The 16,590-nt window shown below is 39.9% G+C and overlaps 1 protein-coding gene across 1 annotated transcript in view; it reads left to right on the top strand.

Annotated features, from left to right (window-relative positions):
* Positions 1 to 6,673: 6,673 nt before the first annotated feature.
* Positions 6,674 to 16,590, top strand: part of LOC135476094 (sodium-dependent serotonin transporter-like) — a 31,867-nt gene continuing 21,950 nt past the window's right edge. The window contains exons 1-3 of the mRNA XM_064755992.1: positions 6,674 to 6,797; positions 14,782 to 15,004; positions 15,884 to 16,022. Of these exons, the coding sequence (XP_064612062.1) occupies positions 6,689 to 6,797; positions 14,782 to 15,004; positions 15,884 to 16,022 (471 nt within the window). The 5' untranslated portion in view covers positions 6,674 to 6,688. The remainder of the gene's footprint in view (positions 6,798 to 14,781; positions 15,005 to 15,883; positions 16,023 to 16,590) is intronic.

The following is a 16,590-nucleotide window of genomic DNA, read 5'->3' as shown; positions in this document are numbered from 1 at the left end:
GAAGGTAGCTTGGTCAATTTACAATGAAACCGTTCTTCCCCAAGGCCTTCACAGAGAAAAAAGTATATAGGAACTTCAGATGTACTTCAGAGTCCAATCAAAAAATACATCAATATAGGTAAAACAAGATAAAGCATCGTGCGGTTTGAAAAGCGAAGGTGCATACATTCCTACATTCAAAAAGCAACAGCACAACCAACAGTGCTGTCCCGGAAACTGTCCCAACCAGCAGGAGAATCAGGGTAGTGGAAGACGGCCCATTACCGACACCTCCCTGCCCTCCTGTTGGCTGGAACCCCCGACACACATGTAAAGAGAAAAAATTAAGTGAGGGGAGATGGCTCCTTTCCCATTTGTCACATCCATCAATTCTGCTGGATTCCGCATTCCTCTAATAACCAGATACAATATGGGAATAACTCTGCGACACACGCTGCGCGGTCAATCTTACGATAGACAATCATTTTTAAAGGTACGGGTAGCTGGAATCTGGGGAAGCGGTGTGGGGGGTGGGGGGTGTAGTGAGGGTGGTTGGTATGAGGGGGGATGATGTGTCATGATCTGATTTGTAATTAGTTAACAATCTTTTGAGGAAACAATGCATTGTTTGCACGAGAAATGAATTACCGTCAAAGTTATTTCAACGAAACATACATATATCTAGTAAGATGGCGAACGTAGATGCCATTGAAATATTAGCTATGGTACTGGTTGTGTAATATGTGCAGAAGACATTACGAATTTGCTGACATTCGTTGTTTGAATCATTTAACACTGTTGTTCTTGTACATTAGGTTTCGTCGAATTAGATGATACATAACAGAGGAAAATGTTGACATGTGTTCAACAGATAGACATGAATTCAGGAGTCATGGTTTCCTCGGGGTTCCTCGGTCAGTAATCCTCACAGCTTAATTCTTCGACGCGTGGTAAACCGGTGGTTTCTAAGGGTTTCTTTCTGCCACTAATGATAACCTGGCTGTCATATAAGTAAAGTTTACGTTAGTATGGCATAAAAATAAATCAAACTGAACAAAAAAATAAATAAAAATTTTATAAGAACGTAATCTCAACGTAGACTTATTTCGTGATTAAAAGTCCTTTAACTAAAATGCGTTAAACATGCAAATGTTTAACACAGATTGGAATGTTTTTGATCGAACAACTGACTTTACAATTTCACTTTTATTCCGCATACTTAAGCAAATATTTTACCAAGAAAATAAAACTTGATAGCCGTGGGGTAGAAATGGACAATGATCAGAGTACGTGAACGATTCCACTGTGCGTTGGAAACTTGGATCAATCACGTGAGAGCCTTCGAGTTAAGCATGGTGATGGAGTTTAGCTGACAGCTGTAACATTCACAAAATGGGTCAGAGACGGATGAGAAACGCTAAGTTAAAATCAAGATGAAGGATAATCACGCACGATTTGCCTCCTTTCGGTTTGCAGCCATTTCCGGTTTATGGAAACCGGGGCTGAAAATCAAAACGAACAGCGAGGAAATTGTTAAGCACGTGTTTTGGGCAACGGATGTGCAAGGGGAAGAGAGGGAGGGATGTGGAACTACTTTGTTTGGCAAATGATCTCACTGTTTGTCATTTTAGTGCATGAGAGAAAACACCTTCTCTGTTTTACGGTTGCAACATTAGGGTGAAATTTACTCAGTTGTGCCCTGCATATCGCTCTCAGACAACACACCTCTCCGTGGGATCTCAGTGATAGTAAGCCGTCGACGACGATTGTGTAGCTTTTTGAAGTTAAAAGCCTTTTGAAGTCCACATGTCTCCCTCCTATGTAATATGCAAATCTGTACATGTGATTAAGTTTGTAAGTAACTTGCCAAAGGTAGCTAGTGTACACCAGGCTCTCAGACCCCAGTCAGTTCCAACCAATCCACGACAAAGCGACATAAAATAGAAAAAAATGAAAAATAAAAAAAAAGCGGTATGCTCATAGCTAGTTGTTTAAACGTCCACTGTCTATTGGTAGTAATGTTTCATTCAGGGTTTTGTTTTGTGATGGTGATGTACAGATGGCACTTACTAAAATATGACATTTGTAAACAGAATGTAGATTTCAGAAACGTGCAAGTTTGAAAATAAAATTGGGTGTAAACTTTCTCTTTTCTCTCTGTTCCTCATCAGCTTATATGTTCGACAATCTAAGCGCAAATAAGCCTACAGCATACTGAAGTCCAAATAAGCAGGGAATCATGGGATTGCAAAAAGGGCACGTACTAAGATACAAACATATATGGCATTTGACCTGTGACATAATGTCCAGGAAATAGTACAAGACAATTTACTAAAGATTCACCAATCTTCTGCTACAGCAAATGAGAAACATTAAAAATATAAGATATAAGATAAGATAGACAGAGCCTTGCCAAAGATTGAAATCTTCGAAGTGATTACACCATCTCTGAGCTGATCAACTATTACAGAATCCCCGCTCATCTTGGAAAACTACTGTATCACAGAAAACTGCTATGTCACTACTTCAACACAGAAAACTGCTACGTCACTACTTCAACACAGAAAAAACTGCCACATCACTACATCATCAAAGAAAACTGCTACGTCACTACTTCAACACAGAAAACTGCTACGTCACTACTTCAACACAGAAAACTGCCACATCACTACATCATCAAGGAAAACGCCCCCATCACATCATCACAGAAAACTGTTGCATCACTACATCATCACGGAAAACGGATGCATCACTACATCATCACGGAAAACGGATGCATCACTCCATCATTACGGAAAACGGATGCATCACTACATCATCACTTAAAACTATTACATCAGTACATCATCAAAGAAAACTGTTACATAATCACAGAACACTGATGCATCACTAAATCATCACAGAAACTGTTACATAATCACAGAACACTGATGCATGACTACATCATCACAGAAAACTGATGCATCACTACATCATCACAGAACACTGATGCATCATCACGGAAAACTGCTACATCATTACAGAAAACTGCTACATAATCACAGAACACTGATGCATGATTAGCCTACATCATAGCAGAACAGTGATGCATCACTACATCATCACAGAACACTGATGCATCTCTACATCATAACAGAAAACTGATGCATCACTAAATCATCACAGAAAACTTGCTTCTCTACATCATCACAGAACACTGATACATCACTAGGCATGAAGGAAAACCACTGCACCTCTACAGCAAACTGAATGCAGATGTGTCAATTCAAAACCCCCGAGGGGCCTCCGTGGCTCAGTCGGTTAGCGCGCTAGCACAACGTAATGACCCAGGAGTCTCTCACCAATGCGGTCGCTGTGAGTTCAAGTCCAACTCATGCTGGCTTCCTCTCCGGTCGTAAGTGGGAAGGTCTGCAGCAACCTGCGGATGGTCGTGGGTTTCCCCCAGGGCTGTGCCCGGTTTCCTCCCACCATAATGCACCAATCAAATAAATAAATAAAACTCCCGACCTTTGTTAAGTTACTGACAAAGACAAGCCAGGGTAAGCGAGGACGGCTTATGCAAAATTACAAGTCGCACACCTAATTCTAACTAGTCAAAAGTTTCAGGTAATTATTCATTACGTAGCAAGTATCCCCGCAGTTTGGATCAAGTCGGAACATTGTCATTGGAGTTGCCGAGTGACCGGAATGTGTCGATTAGCATGTCTCCAACACTGGTGGTACGCTAATAGCAATTTACGGGTTTTTAATTAATATCATTGGTTAACATCCAGCTACCACGGGTTACATGGCCATTATCATAATTAGGTGCGAGCGCTACCGTACGTTATCGCACTGGCTTGTAGTGTTTATAAAATTAACACATAGCTTAGTACACATTTTGCAACATTTTACTTTATATCTGAAGAAAAGTTGTCCACGGTGTTTATTAACTCAATGTGTACGGTCAGATTAGAATTAATTTTCCATTGTGCTTAAATGGCGTGTAAATTAGGAATACCTGAATGCTTTCTTTGATGATTGTCATGTGAGCCAGTGCTGGATTTAGCTCTGAGGGATCCTGATGTAAGAAGCGTCTGGTTGCAGGTCTGGTGGTATATTGGTTACAGGCGTTAGCCTGAACGCTGGGTCAAAGGAGATGTACATCCACCCAAGTTGAAACTATTACCCATAAAAATATGCCTGGCACGAAACTATAAAGCCTACTTTTCAATATGAATCCAAACGCAAGATAAAAATATGCAAATAGGCCTAAAAAGATCCCACTGAATAAGTGCTAAAAATAGCTGGAACGATATTCCTTAAATAGCATTTGCCACTCTCTAAGCTCGTTTTATATCATTGCCACACGTTGACAAGTTTGACCTTCGGAGCCTGTGCGAAGCATGTAAGCTTGTTCAGGCTTAACCTCATCACTAATGCCTTCCTGAGACCTATGATCAGCATTCATCAGTAAAATTGATGTAAAAAAGGAGTATGAGCCGGAACGTCATTTCTGTGCAACCCGGAAATGCTAATTACCACATTTTCCGAATAGAGAGAGGACTAGTTTTCCGCCAATGAGGCCTCCGCGGGTTCGGCCGTGGCCTTTCGTCAGGAGTTTTGTTGGATACCTACACAGGGTCGGTGGTTTTCGACATGTATATAGACCTGTCCGCCTATATATAAAGAAGTGATATATTCTTTAGTGTGGATTAAAACAAATACATCGTCCGAAAATCAAAAATTGTTTATGGCCTTATGAGCAGCTGTAATCAAAGCCCAACTGAGATACATATTTTAATTATCAACAAGTTTTAAACTAACGTGGTACACACTCATTCATTCGTCTAGAACATTCCTTGTGTCTTTCCAAACTCACTGAAAAATTTTGACTGCTTCTCTGGATGAATCCGTCTTAATTACATACTTTATATACTTTCTTAGTTCTTTGGTGGCTTGTGTTAAACGTCGTTTGGGGAATTGGCCTTGCGATTATTGACGTGGGACGTCCAGTGTGGTTGATGGTTAGTATACGACAATCTGATCTGACGGATACACTCACACACAACCAGTAGTCTCATAAAATGACACAGTCATCAAGCCATCACAAAGAAACTTACATATAAAACTAATAACCGCTGTCAGCTTTTTGTTCATATCAGGAATACGTTGTTGATATTCCAGTCATTTCAAATACTTCATTGTAATCCTTTCATTGATTATCATCTAAATGAAAATAAAAATGACAGACTTCGTATTCAACGGTACGACCCGTCCCAAAGACCTCTAAAAATCTAGTCAGGCATCACTAAATAGACCACTTAAAACTATCTATAAATATACTTTCATTTATATTTTTTTGACTTTTATGCAAAGAGTTATGGACCATACTATCAGAATAACGCCATGTGATATCAGAGTTCCTAGATACCGTCAATATGGCTCTTAAAGCCCACCATAGTATTTAAACATTTGAATGCCTTTCAACACTCTTCCACAAAATCTGGAAAAATAAATGAAAATATTTTTTACGCATAGTTTTCAGTTGTCTGTATGATGAACCTTGCTTCATATTTTAGCTTTCTTTTACGTTATGCGGTATAAAACATAGGTGCGTGTGTGAAACACATCACTAAAGATGATGACCTCTCCATACTTGCTGTTCTGGTTGTAAAATCTGAGAATCATGTGAACAAACATGCGCAAATTTGCAATAACCGCAACGTTCAGCAAAAGTGTCTTCCCCATACAAGAAAGTAGATATTAAATTGGCTTTATCGTGTATCGTGAGGAAAAAAACATTAAGCGCCTATCAAATCAAATTTTCTCGCATAGCTCAAGTTGTAACCTCTCAGAATGAATTTTTCCATTTTTCCATGTATACTATCAAAATGTGAACACAATTAAAAAGCTAATCGACGCTGAGATAGCTTCTACAGATGCAGCTCACGTTGGATCCCATGAACGACGCTGAGGCCTTGTTCGGATGAAGCTCACCGTAAATCCACTGAGACGGGTTGCAGGGATGCAGCTCACCTTGGGTTCACTGAGCCACACTGAGACAGCTTGTAGGGATGCAGCTCACCTTGGGTTCACTGAGCCACACTGAGGCAGCTTGTAGGGATGCAGCTCACCTTGGGTCCACTGAGCCACACTGAGACAGCTTGTAGGGATGCAGCTCACCTTGGATCCCCTGAGCCACACTGAGACAGCTTGTAGGGATGCAGCTCACCTTGGGTTCAGTGAGCCACACTGAGACGGCTTGTAGGGATGCAGCTGACCTTGGGTTCACTGAGCCACACTGAGACAGCTTGTAGGGATGCAGCTCACGTTTGGTTCACTGAGCCACACTGAGACAGTTTGTAGGGATGCAGCTCACCTTGGGTCGGCTGAGCCACACTGAGACAGCTTGTAGGGATGCAGCTCATCTTGTGTTCACTGAGCCACACTGAGACAGCTTGTAGGGATGCAGCTCACCTTGGGTCCGCGGAGCAACATTGAATGTTCGGATGTTGTTCTGAAGTAGTTCAAGCTACACCAAGACTGCCTGTAGTATGTCTGCCTCATAAACCGGATAACAAGCCTGTTCAAGTCTTAGACGTTAAATAGGTAGCCGTGGACTGTATCTCCGTATCTATATACTTATCGGGACTTGATATTTTCGATTTAATATCCTGTTTTTCTGTCTCTTGCGTTTTCAGGCGCCTTTCTGATTCCGTATTTTGTGATGCTCGTGTTCGGCGGTGTGCCCGTGTTCTATATGGAGCTGGCTCTTGGGCAGTTTCAGAGGGTCGGTTGTCTCACGGTCTGGAAGAGGCTCTGTCCACTGTTCAAAGGTAAACTTCCCACTCTTTATGAGCTACATAAACGCATTGATTTTCCATTGTAGAGGTGTACAGTGTAGAAGTGTATAGTGTATCAACAATACTGTCTCTATTGCAGTATTACCCAATCAGTGCACGAACACTCTTCAGAGGGAAACTTTTCCACGAATTACTTAGGTATAAGGTAATGAACGTGACTACAGAGAGATAAACGGAAAATTAAGCTTAAACGATTTACAGTTAAAATTCCCGCACATATAGTTTCACCCTGTTTAATGGAGTGGGGTGGGCACCTTTAAATAAATTTACCGTCGAGAGAAAGGCCGTAACCATTCATTCATTCAAATATTATTTTCATGAATTTTTACAGTGATAAATTGTAAAAAAAAGAAGTTCTGTGGGAGACTTCTGTGTCATGCCGAGCAGGCTCAAACTCAGTGAAGTTTTTAAACGTGGAAATAACCTTTCGGACGATGCGTATTCTTTATTTCAAGGGTTTGGTCCCGCGGAATCACGAAGTGATCTTAGATTTAGATCAAAATCACTTTAAAATTCTTACATAACAAAGTCAAAACATTGCTAGAGAATGTAATTTTGTAAAACAAATTAACATAGTTATATTTCTTTTGGAAAGCAGTCCTTTAAATGATTTATGTGTTTTTGCGTATGCTAAACAATCTCCAGCTTTTATGTGGGCTAACATGAAGTTCATTACAGAAATACTAGCATCCCACCAATATCGCGTGAACATAGAACTCGAAATCTGAGTTTCCCTTCGGTTACCTTCCCACATATTCCCCGCTCAATTCCGATGAATCGATCAATCAATCACTCATTCCATAGATCGATCAGTCAATATAGGTAACAGAGCATTTTACTTTAACATCCTATTCAACGATAGCAATGTGTATCAGGTAACATAAAGATTTTTCTGTAAAGAAGATATTTGCTAAATGTTTTTAGGTCCATCCTTTCTTATTGCAAGATGGTTAAATCCCTTCAATGCACTTGTGCTAAATTAGATAGTAAAACTTGAGAAGGAACGTTGCAGTGTAATACTGGCAAAATGTCCACACGTTATCATTGAAACTCGGCCTCTTCTCCGTTGACCTCAGTTAGGATGTTATTCTAAATGCCCATGTGTCCATGCACCATGGCTTAAGCGGAATTAGTTAAAAAAACGCAATTTATTAGATGTCACTGTTATAGAATGCAAAATGCTGTGTCGTCATCATATTTAGTGAACAATAACATGACGACAATGCAAAGAGACCAGGCTACATATTTAGTGAACAATAACATGACGACAATGCAAAGAGACCAGGCTACATATTTAGTGAACAATAACATGACGACAATGCAAAGAGACCAGGCTACATATTTAGTGAACAATAACATGACGACAATGCAAAGACACCAGGCTAAGACGATTATAACTCGCCCATAGCATAAAATAGCGGTATATTTTGCGACAGTTTAGGGAGAAATCATTTATCATTGTCTTCTATTGAAAATCGCCGAAAGATTCTTTTCTTTGTATACAATATTTTATTTAATACAAACGAACTGGATTAACCCTGTTTAAATGTCTCCACAAAGATTCAACGCTCAGATTAAAACGGGAATATAGAAAATTTTGATTACATTTATGAACCTAGTAGATGATTTTAAAAGTCAGCGTGAAAAAATTTGCTATTTATTTTCAAACTGAAAGATTTGAGTCACAGTCATACCTTGGGATGCTGAGGGAAACTGCTTTAATCACGAGGTCATTCAGTACATTTCAGATCGAATGCCCTTCAACAGTTGCACGCATGACCCCACAAACCCCCTGATCGGAAGCGACGATAAAATAATCCCTTCTATATCTTGTCCGATTATCGACCTAATCTGATGATGAGTAAGTGAGCACCCTTTTATGGTGTACCCTAATACAACAATCTTAGTATGCCCTTCCATTTTTACTCCCTCCCCTAGCCCCACTACCCATCTGTTGGGATGACTGAATTGCCCCTACATCGCCTGGCGCAATTTTTGCATACTGTTTTCCTGGACGATGCCCCCTTTGCATACAGCAGTGTTGTGGAGTACATGAGATGATTTGAATTTTTATCGCCAATCTCTGCATGTCTCTTTAAGTGATCGTCTGACGACCGCCACAAAGCCGTTGAGATCTGAGAGGTTTTAACTGCTGGAAAGGCTGGCGTCGGACGCACGGCCCTCCCAAATCCGCTGGCCTTACTACTCCTCCCGGATATCGATCCGCGATCTGCCACATCACTGGAATATTGCGGTCTTACACGACAGTTTTTCTTCCCCACTTTTTCCCGGGAAACAAACCGTCAACTGTTTGATCTATCATCTTATTTACACCAGATTACTATTCGCCTTTTCTGAGTTTTTCCCCTTGACACTTGTAAGCTTTTTTCCTGTCGACGTTGGGCTAGGACTATAAATAGTTCAAACAAAGCCAGGCAACATTTCCCTGTCTCAGCTGATTGACAGCTGACACTGAGAGATCGTTCGGCATTTTTGACTTTCAGATTTTTAGCCTTGTGTGTTGTCTTTAGCACATCACAGAATGAGTCCCCAATTCAGTACACATTACACATTAACAGAATAAAAATCTCGTTCTTTTGAAAATAATACAATGTCGTTTAACACCCCACATTGTACAGATTGTTCCTTTCTAAAACGGAAAACATTTTCTTAACACCCCGCTCTCTCCATGTATTGTGCTTTTTTAAATAGTCATATCTATTCACAAAACTCCTCCACCCAGTCCTGGGGAGTTTTGAGACGACGTCACCAGGCATCTTGATATTTCCTCCCTTGGCGATCCTCATCTGCCAATTTTGGAATTTTCTCGATTGCCCGTTTTTATATGTCTCCCTCCTGTCCTCTGCATTCTTACTCGCTTGTCCACTGATTTTGATATGCTTTCACCTGCCCCTCTTCATTTTTACGCCTTTGTCCATTTTGTTATGTCTTCACCTGGTCCTCTTCATTCTTACTCGTTTGCCCATTTTAATATATCCTCACCTTGTCTTCTTCATCTTTACTCGTTTTTCCATTTTGTTATGTCATCGCCTGGTCCTCTTCATCTTTACTCGTTTGTCCATTTTGTTATGTCATCGTCTGGTCCTCTTCATCTTTACCCGTTTGTCCATTTTGTTATGTCATCGCCTGGTCCTCTTCATTCTTACTCGTTTCTCCATTTTGATATATTCTCACCTTGTCCTCTTTATCCTTACTCGTTTGTCCATTTTGATATGTCCTCACCTGGTCCTCTTCATTCTTACTCGTTTCTCCATTTTGATATATCCTCACCTTGTCCTCTTTATCCTTACTCGTTTGTCCATTTGGATATGTTCTCGCCTGGTCCTCTTCATCTTTACTCGTTCGTCCATTTGGATATATCCTCAACTTGTCCTCTTCACTCTTACTCGTTTGTCCATTTTGATATGTCCTCACCTGGTCTTCTTCATTCTTACTCGTTTCTCCATTTTGATATATCCTCACCTTGTTCTCTTCATCCTTACTCGTTTGTCTATTTGGATATGTCCTCACCTGGTCCTCTTCATCTTTACTCGTTTGTCCATTTTGATATGTCCTCGCCTTGTCCTCTTTATCCTTACTCGTTTGTCTATTTGGATATGTCCTCAACTTGTCCTCTTCACTCTTACTCGTTTGTCCATTTTGATATGTCCTCACCTGGTCTTCTTCATTCTTACTCGTTTGTCCATTTTGTTATGTCTTCGCCTGGACCTCTTCAGTTTTACTCGTTTGTCCATTTTGATATGTCTGTGCATGGTCCTCTTCATTCTTACTCTTCGTCTATTTTGATGTGTGTTCGCCTGGACCTCTTCATTTTTACTCGTTTGTCCATTTTGATATATCCTCAGCTTGTCTTCTTCACTCTTACCCGTTTGTCCATTTTGATATGTCTTCGCCTGGACCTCTTCATTTTTACTCATTTGTCCATATTGGTATGTCTTTGCCTTGTCCTCTTCATTTTTACTTGTTTGCCCATTTTGGTATGTCCTCACAGTGTCCTCTTCATCTTTACTCGTTTGTCCATTTTGATATGCCCTCACCTTGTCTTCATCATCCTTACTCGTTTGCCCACGTTTACTTATCTCGCCTTGTAGGGTTTCTTATATGTTCTGTGTTATGTGACGATTTCAACCAACGTCACACGTTATTCCTGCAAAAACTGACGTGTCAATGTTATTCCTAAGTTTTCTTAAGGTTTACAATGAGCTTGGACAAAAATTTTACAATGAGCTTGGACAAAAATCTTACTTACATGTACACTGTTAAAACTATATTGTCATCTTTAGCACTGTATAGATCATGAAAATCACAAAGATTGCACTTATAAGAGCTATATGACCACTTTTATGAAGTGTTGATTTTTTAATACTCTTTAAAGGTGTTCAAATATTCCGGTTCCTCTAACAGTGTTAAATATTTAACTCTGTTTGGTTTATTTATTTGATTGGTGTTATACGCCGCACTCAAGGATATTTCACTTATACGACGGCGGCCAGCATTATGGTGGGTGGAAACCGGGTATAGCCCTGGGGAAACCCACGACCATCCGCAGCCTGCTGGCAGACCTTCCCACGTATGGCCAGAGAAGCCAGCATGAGCCGGACTTGAATGAGTACAATGAGTACAATTATCTTTTCGGTAAATATGGAAAGAGTGTCCAGGATCTCTGGCACTCTGCTTCATAACTATGGGCTGTATTTTTATTGAATTAGACCACCACGCTGGCTAAGAGAACAGCTGCAATCAAACGGCGAGATATAGACTGAAATTATCTACAGCTTATATCCTGGAATGGTGCACAATTTAATGGCTAATTTTATTAATTCGCTTTATATTTTATTTTCGTTAAACCCCAATCAATCACTCACTCACTCATATTTTTATTTTATATTCTTTATGTCTTACATTTGAACATAAGACACCCTACACATTTATGTGTCATGCTTCTAATGTGATGTCACATACATTATACTTTGCATGACCGTAACCAGCTTCAGACCATGTCAGAATTTTAATGTATTTCACATATTTACTTATTATTAAGAGTAGGGTTTTCTCACATTCTTTATTCTTATTTCACATCTTGCATGGAGAGATCATTCTCAAACTAGTACTTCAACTCACGTTCTTTATTTTAGAAACTTTTGAGAATTACGAAATTACTTATTTTTTTGTGGTATACAGCACAAATTCGATGAATAGTTCTCTTTTCAAGGCCAAAATGAGTAAATACAAATTCTGAAATCATTTCATGCATATGTGATTATAAAGAAGGTACAAAAAAGACTTATAAGGACAGATCTCAATTCAAACTTCAATTAATTAATGGTTTTTGTCATGGGAAGCCTGATATTTTCATCACGAGCATGTTGAGGGTCGATATCTTTCTTACCACACATTTCGACGCACCAAAAGCCGCCGGTACTTCAACGTGGGGAATGTACCGTGTCTCGATTAAAGCGAATTCTCTTGTGATTTTCGACTTGTGACACAGACGGCGTTTGGTTAACTTAGTAATTACAAATGGCCTGTCTTGGAATAACTAGTCTACCAATCCATTGCGTTACAGATTGTTCTCAGCTCATTACAGCCAGCTTCCGTGTGGACGCGTCGTGACACCGCCAGACTTAACGATCCGACAAATCGCAAGAAAAACGGGATTGTACTGAAAAATCCTTTAGCACTATTGATGAAATGATCAGTGAAGAAAACGTTGTAAATCACAGAACGCTCTAACGTTGTTGACAGATTGTGGTGGCCAGGGGTACAGGGCGTCACTTTTGCTGGCGGCAAGGCTCCGGTTCAACTCAGAATCGGGCCGTATTTGAGTAGTGTTTAACGCAATGATGTACAATTTCCCGCGCAATGACGGCTTGGGCTCAAGCTAAATTGACTACTTTAGTGGTCAGTTTCAATAAACGAGTATTACGTTACCAGTTTGTCTAGAAAACGATGACCAATAGACAACACTGCTTGGGGCCGAACCACTATAGGCGGGAAAGGTTCCTCATACACTCTTAAAACTGGCTACGATCGTATGAGTGACAAAAATCTTACTTACATGTACACTGTTAAAACTACATTGTCATCTTTAACACTGTATAGATCATGAAAATCACAAAGATTGCACTTATAAGAGCTATATGACCACTTTTATGAAGTGTTGATTTTTAAATACTCTTTAAAGGTGTTCAAATATTCCGGTTCCTCTAACAGTGTTAAATATTTAACTCTGTTTGGTTTATTTATTTATTTATTTGATTGGTGTTATACGCCGCACACAAGGATATTTCACTTATACGACGGCGGCCAGCATTATGGTGGGTGGAAACCGGGCATAGCCCTGGGGAAACCCACGACCATCCGCAGCCTGCTGGCAGACCTTCCCACGTATGGCCGGAGAAGCCAGCATGAGCCGGACTTGAACTCACAGCGACCGCATTGGTGAAAGGCCCCTGGGTCATTACGCTGCGGTAGCGCGCTCAGCAACTGAGGCACGGAGGCCCCAACTCTGCTTAAAGTGTTGGTTTCAGATGTTGATTAACCAGTTCTCAAACACTGTTATTAGAGATCAAGCGTATTGAAATATTAACAGTTAGGAAAAGTAATAATAAATATAGTCATATAGCTCTTACAAGTGCAATCACTCCTCGTGATCTTTACATGAACCACTTCAGTTTTAAGAGTGTAACGTTTCACCAAGTCTTCAATTTTGCACTTAGTCTTAGAAAAATTGTCTAACATTATATTAATTATGAACAAATACTGCTGCCGTTATGGTTTGCCTTTGGGGATCTGCATTGGCTGCAGCGTTTGGCTAAAAATTTAAATATAAAGTATGACTTAATACCAGTATAAACTTAATACCGGTATTAGCTAATACGCTTTATTAGCTTAATACAACTGGAGCAACATCAATGAATCAGATCGTCTTTGATGTAGCGACGTTCCAAAATCCAAGGAGAACAAGTCATGGATTTTTTAACAGACTACAAAGTAATTAAAGACGTGCAGCATAGAAGGTTAAACCAGAGCACAAAAGAGAGGGATTTATTCCAGCTGTTCATGTACTGCTGGTGTAAATGCTTAAACAGAAGTAAATTACACGTTCCTAAGCACCATGACTTAAGCAGAATTAGGTAAACCCGAAAAAAAAATAGTGATGTTAATTACAATTCATTAGACGTAACTGATCTAAATTACTAAAAATGCTGTGTTGCCATGACATTTAACATACAGTAACTTTAAAATCAATGCAAAGGAACCAGGCCTCGGGGGTGCTCAGTCCACCAGCAGGTTCCTGGTTAATACAGGAATACAGTACACGTATAATTAAAGACGCGCAGCGTAGGAAATTAAATGGTTACACGTAACCGGTGAAACCTCTTTTACCTCAGTCAGGGCTTTATTCTACCTGTTCATGTAAATGCTTAAATTGTACCAAATTACACCCCAGCACCATGGCTTAAGCAGAATTAGGTAAAAAAAATGCAGTGTTAATTGCAATTTATTAGAGCAATTAATGGTATTATTACAGTAACATTGAAACAAAGGTAAACTGTGCAGAGACTTGTACGGTTTATTTCTGGTCAAAACTAAGTTACACATTGCATACAGGTGCACACAATAATAGAACACTCTAAGAAAACCAATAACGTATTAACAACCATATAACAAATACTTAATGAAATACCTTTGCAAAGAAAATTTAAAAAGCATTGCAATTGAGTTTTAAGTTTGTAAGCTACCTGTCGACGTGTTGTGGTTTTTTGTCGGTACTTTGGTTTTCAACTAGAAAACCTGACTTTGGTACTTTGGTTTTCTCCAACTAGAAACCTGACAGCCATCGTACAACTAAAAACTTATTAATTACTGCGTGAAATATCGGTCACATAAATAATACAGTATTCATATTACAGTATTCTTTCTTTCTTTGCAGGCGCGGGCTACGCAATCGTCGTTATGGCGTCGTACGTGGCCTTCTATTACAACACCATCATTGCCTGGGCACTCTACTATTTTTTCTCCTCCATGCGCTTAAAAGTGCCATGGATAAGCTGTGACAATGATTGGAACACAGACAACTGCACGTCGTTTGAAGACCGGAAAAACACCTCACTTCACACTAACTACTCTGTGGCCTCATCCGAGGAATTCTACAGGTGTGTATCGTGTACTTTAAGTAGAAAAGTAAGATTGATTCAGTGTCTTGTTTCACAAAACGCGCGCAGTTTTGCGAGCACGCAACTTCCATGGCAACCAGCACTGTAGGCATTACGTCGCCAGTCGCTGTCAGTTCAAGTTCAGTTCAGGCCGTACGTAGGAAGACCTTGCAGCAACCTGCGGATTGCCCTGGGTTTCTCCCGGGATCTGCCCGCCGGTTTTCTCCCACCATAATGCTGGACGCCTTCGCATAGGTGAGATATTCTTTACCACGGCGTAAAACACCAAATAAATAAATAAATAAATAAATAAATAAATCAATAAATCAATAAATCAATAAATAAATATTACATTCTCTTGGTGCGCTGCGTGCGCTTCGTGAAACGGATCCCAGGTCTGCACACAGGAACTGAGCATGTTTTCAGCTACTAGACCATTTTGGGATGATCGTGCACCTATAGGGTTTTGAACTCACTTCCCATACAGCCTTCTGAAGGCTGGTATGTTAGACTAATGGTATCAATGTAGACAGTCGGGTAAACCCCTTGTTTGAAGGTGAAATCACTGTTCAGAGCGAGATTTGCAGACTGCTGTTCACGAATCTGCCACATCAAGTACAAGCGGAGAAGAGTAATTTCGTATTGCACAGCGTGTTTAGGTCACTCAGTGAGATGTCCTTTCGAAATTAAGTTCCTTTTCTTTGGTTTTATTTAAACCTAGGGGTTAGGTCAATGATCTTCAGTAGAAAATGTACTGGAAGCAAGCACTACTATCATTCTACACTGAACATCGGAATCCAGTCACCGCCGGTTCTACATTTCATATCAATCAAACATGACAAATGCCTTCATTGTTTAGTGTCATTGTTTTCTTTTCAGTCGTCAGGTGTTGGAGTCGTTTAGAGCAGATGGTTTGTCTGATGTGGGAGGAATAAAATGGTCAATAGCTCTGTGTCTGGCAGGAGTCTTCGTGCTCGTCTACTTCGCTCTCTGGAAGGGCGTCAAAAGCTCAGGAAAGGTAAGGGACATTCCATCCGTCAGAGCAGACTGTTAGTGAAAAGAGTTAAAGGCGTCCAAACATCTGAATTCTAAGGTGGGTTTTATGAACCATATTATCAGAGTTTAGGACTTCTGACGTCACACGAATCTTTTCCAACTCCAGTCCCGACATTGAATGTTGGAATAACTTTTTTTACCCATGGGTAAAATAGTATTAAAATAATGTTTTCAAAAATTCCTTCCTTCTGCTGATAATTAGGATAAAAGTCTCATAAAGCCTATCATAGTATTCAAATATTTCAATGCCTTTCAACACTCTTCAAAAAAATCTAAAAAAAATAAATGAAAGTATTTTGACACATACTTTTCAGTTGTCTGTTTGATGGACCTTACTTAGTATTTTAGCCTTCTTTTACTTTAAAAGTATATTCTGAAATTCTATTGATTTATTTGGCATTTAACGCTGTTCTCAAAATGTTTCACTTATGCGATGGCGATCAGGATTATCGGTGGAGTTAACCGGCTACTTTCGCCAGGTACCTCACAAACCTCAAAACTTTAAGGCGTAGTTGTAGCAGCAGGAGCTG

Source organism: Liolophura sinensis, chromosome 10, assembly GCF_032854445.1.
Source record: "Liolophura sinensis isolate JHLJ2023 chromosome 10, CUHK_Ljap_v2, whole genome shotgun sequence".
Taxonomy (NCBI): domain Eukaryota; kingdom Metazoa; phylum Mollusca; class Polyplacophora; order Chitonida; family Chitonidae; genus Liolophura; species Liolophura sinensis.
Note: the sequence above shows the minus strand (reverse complement) of the source record. Positions and strands in the feature narration are given on the sequence as shown.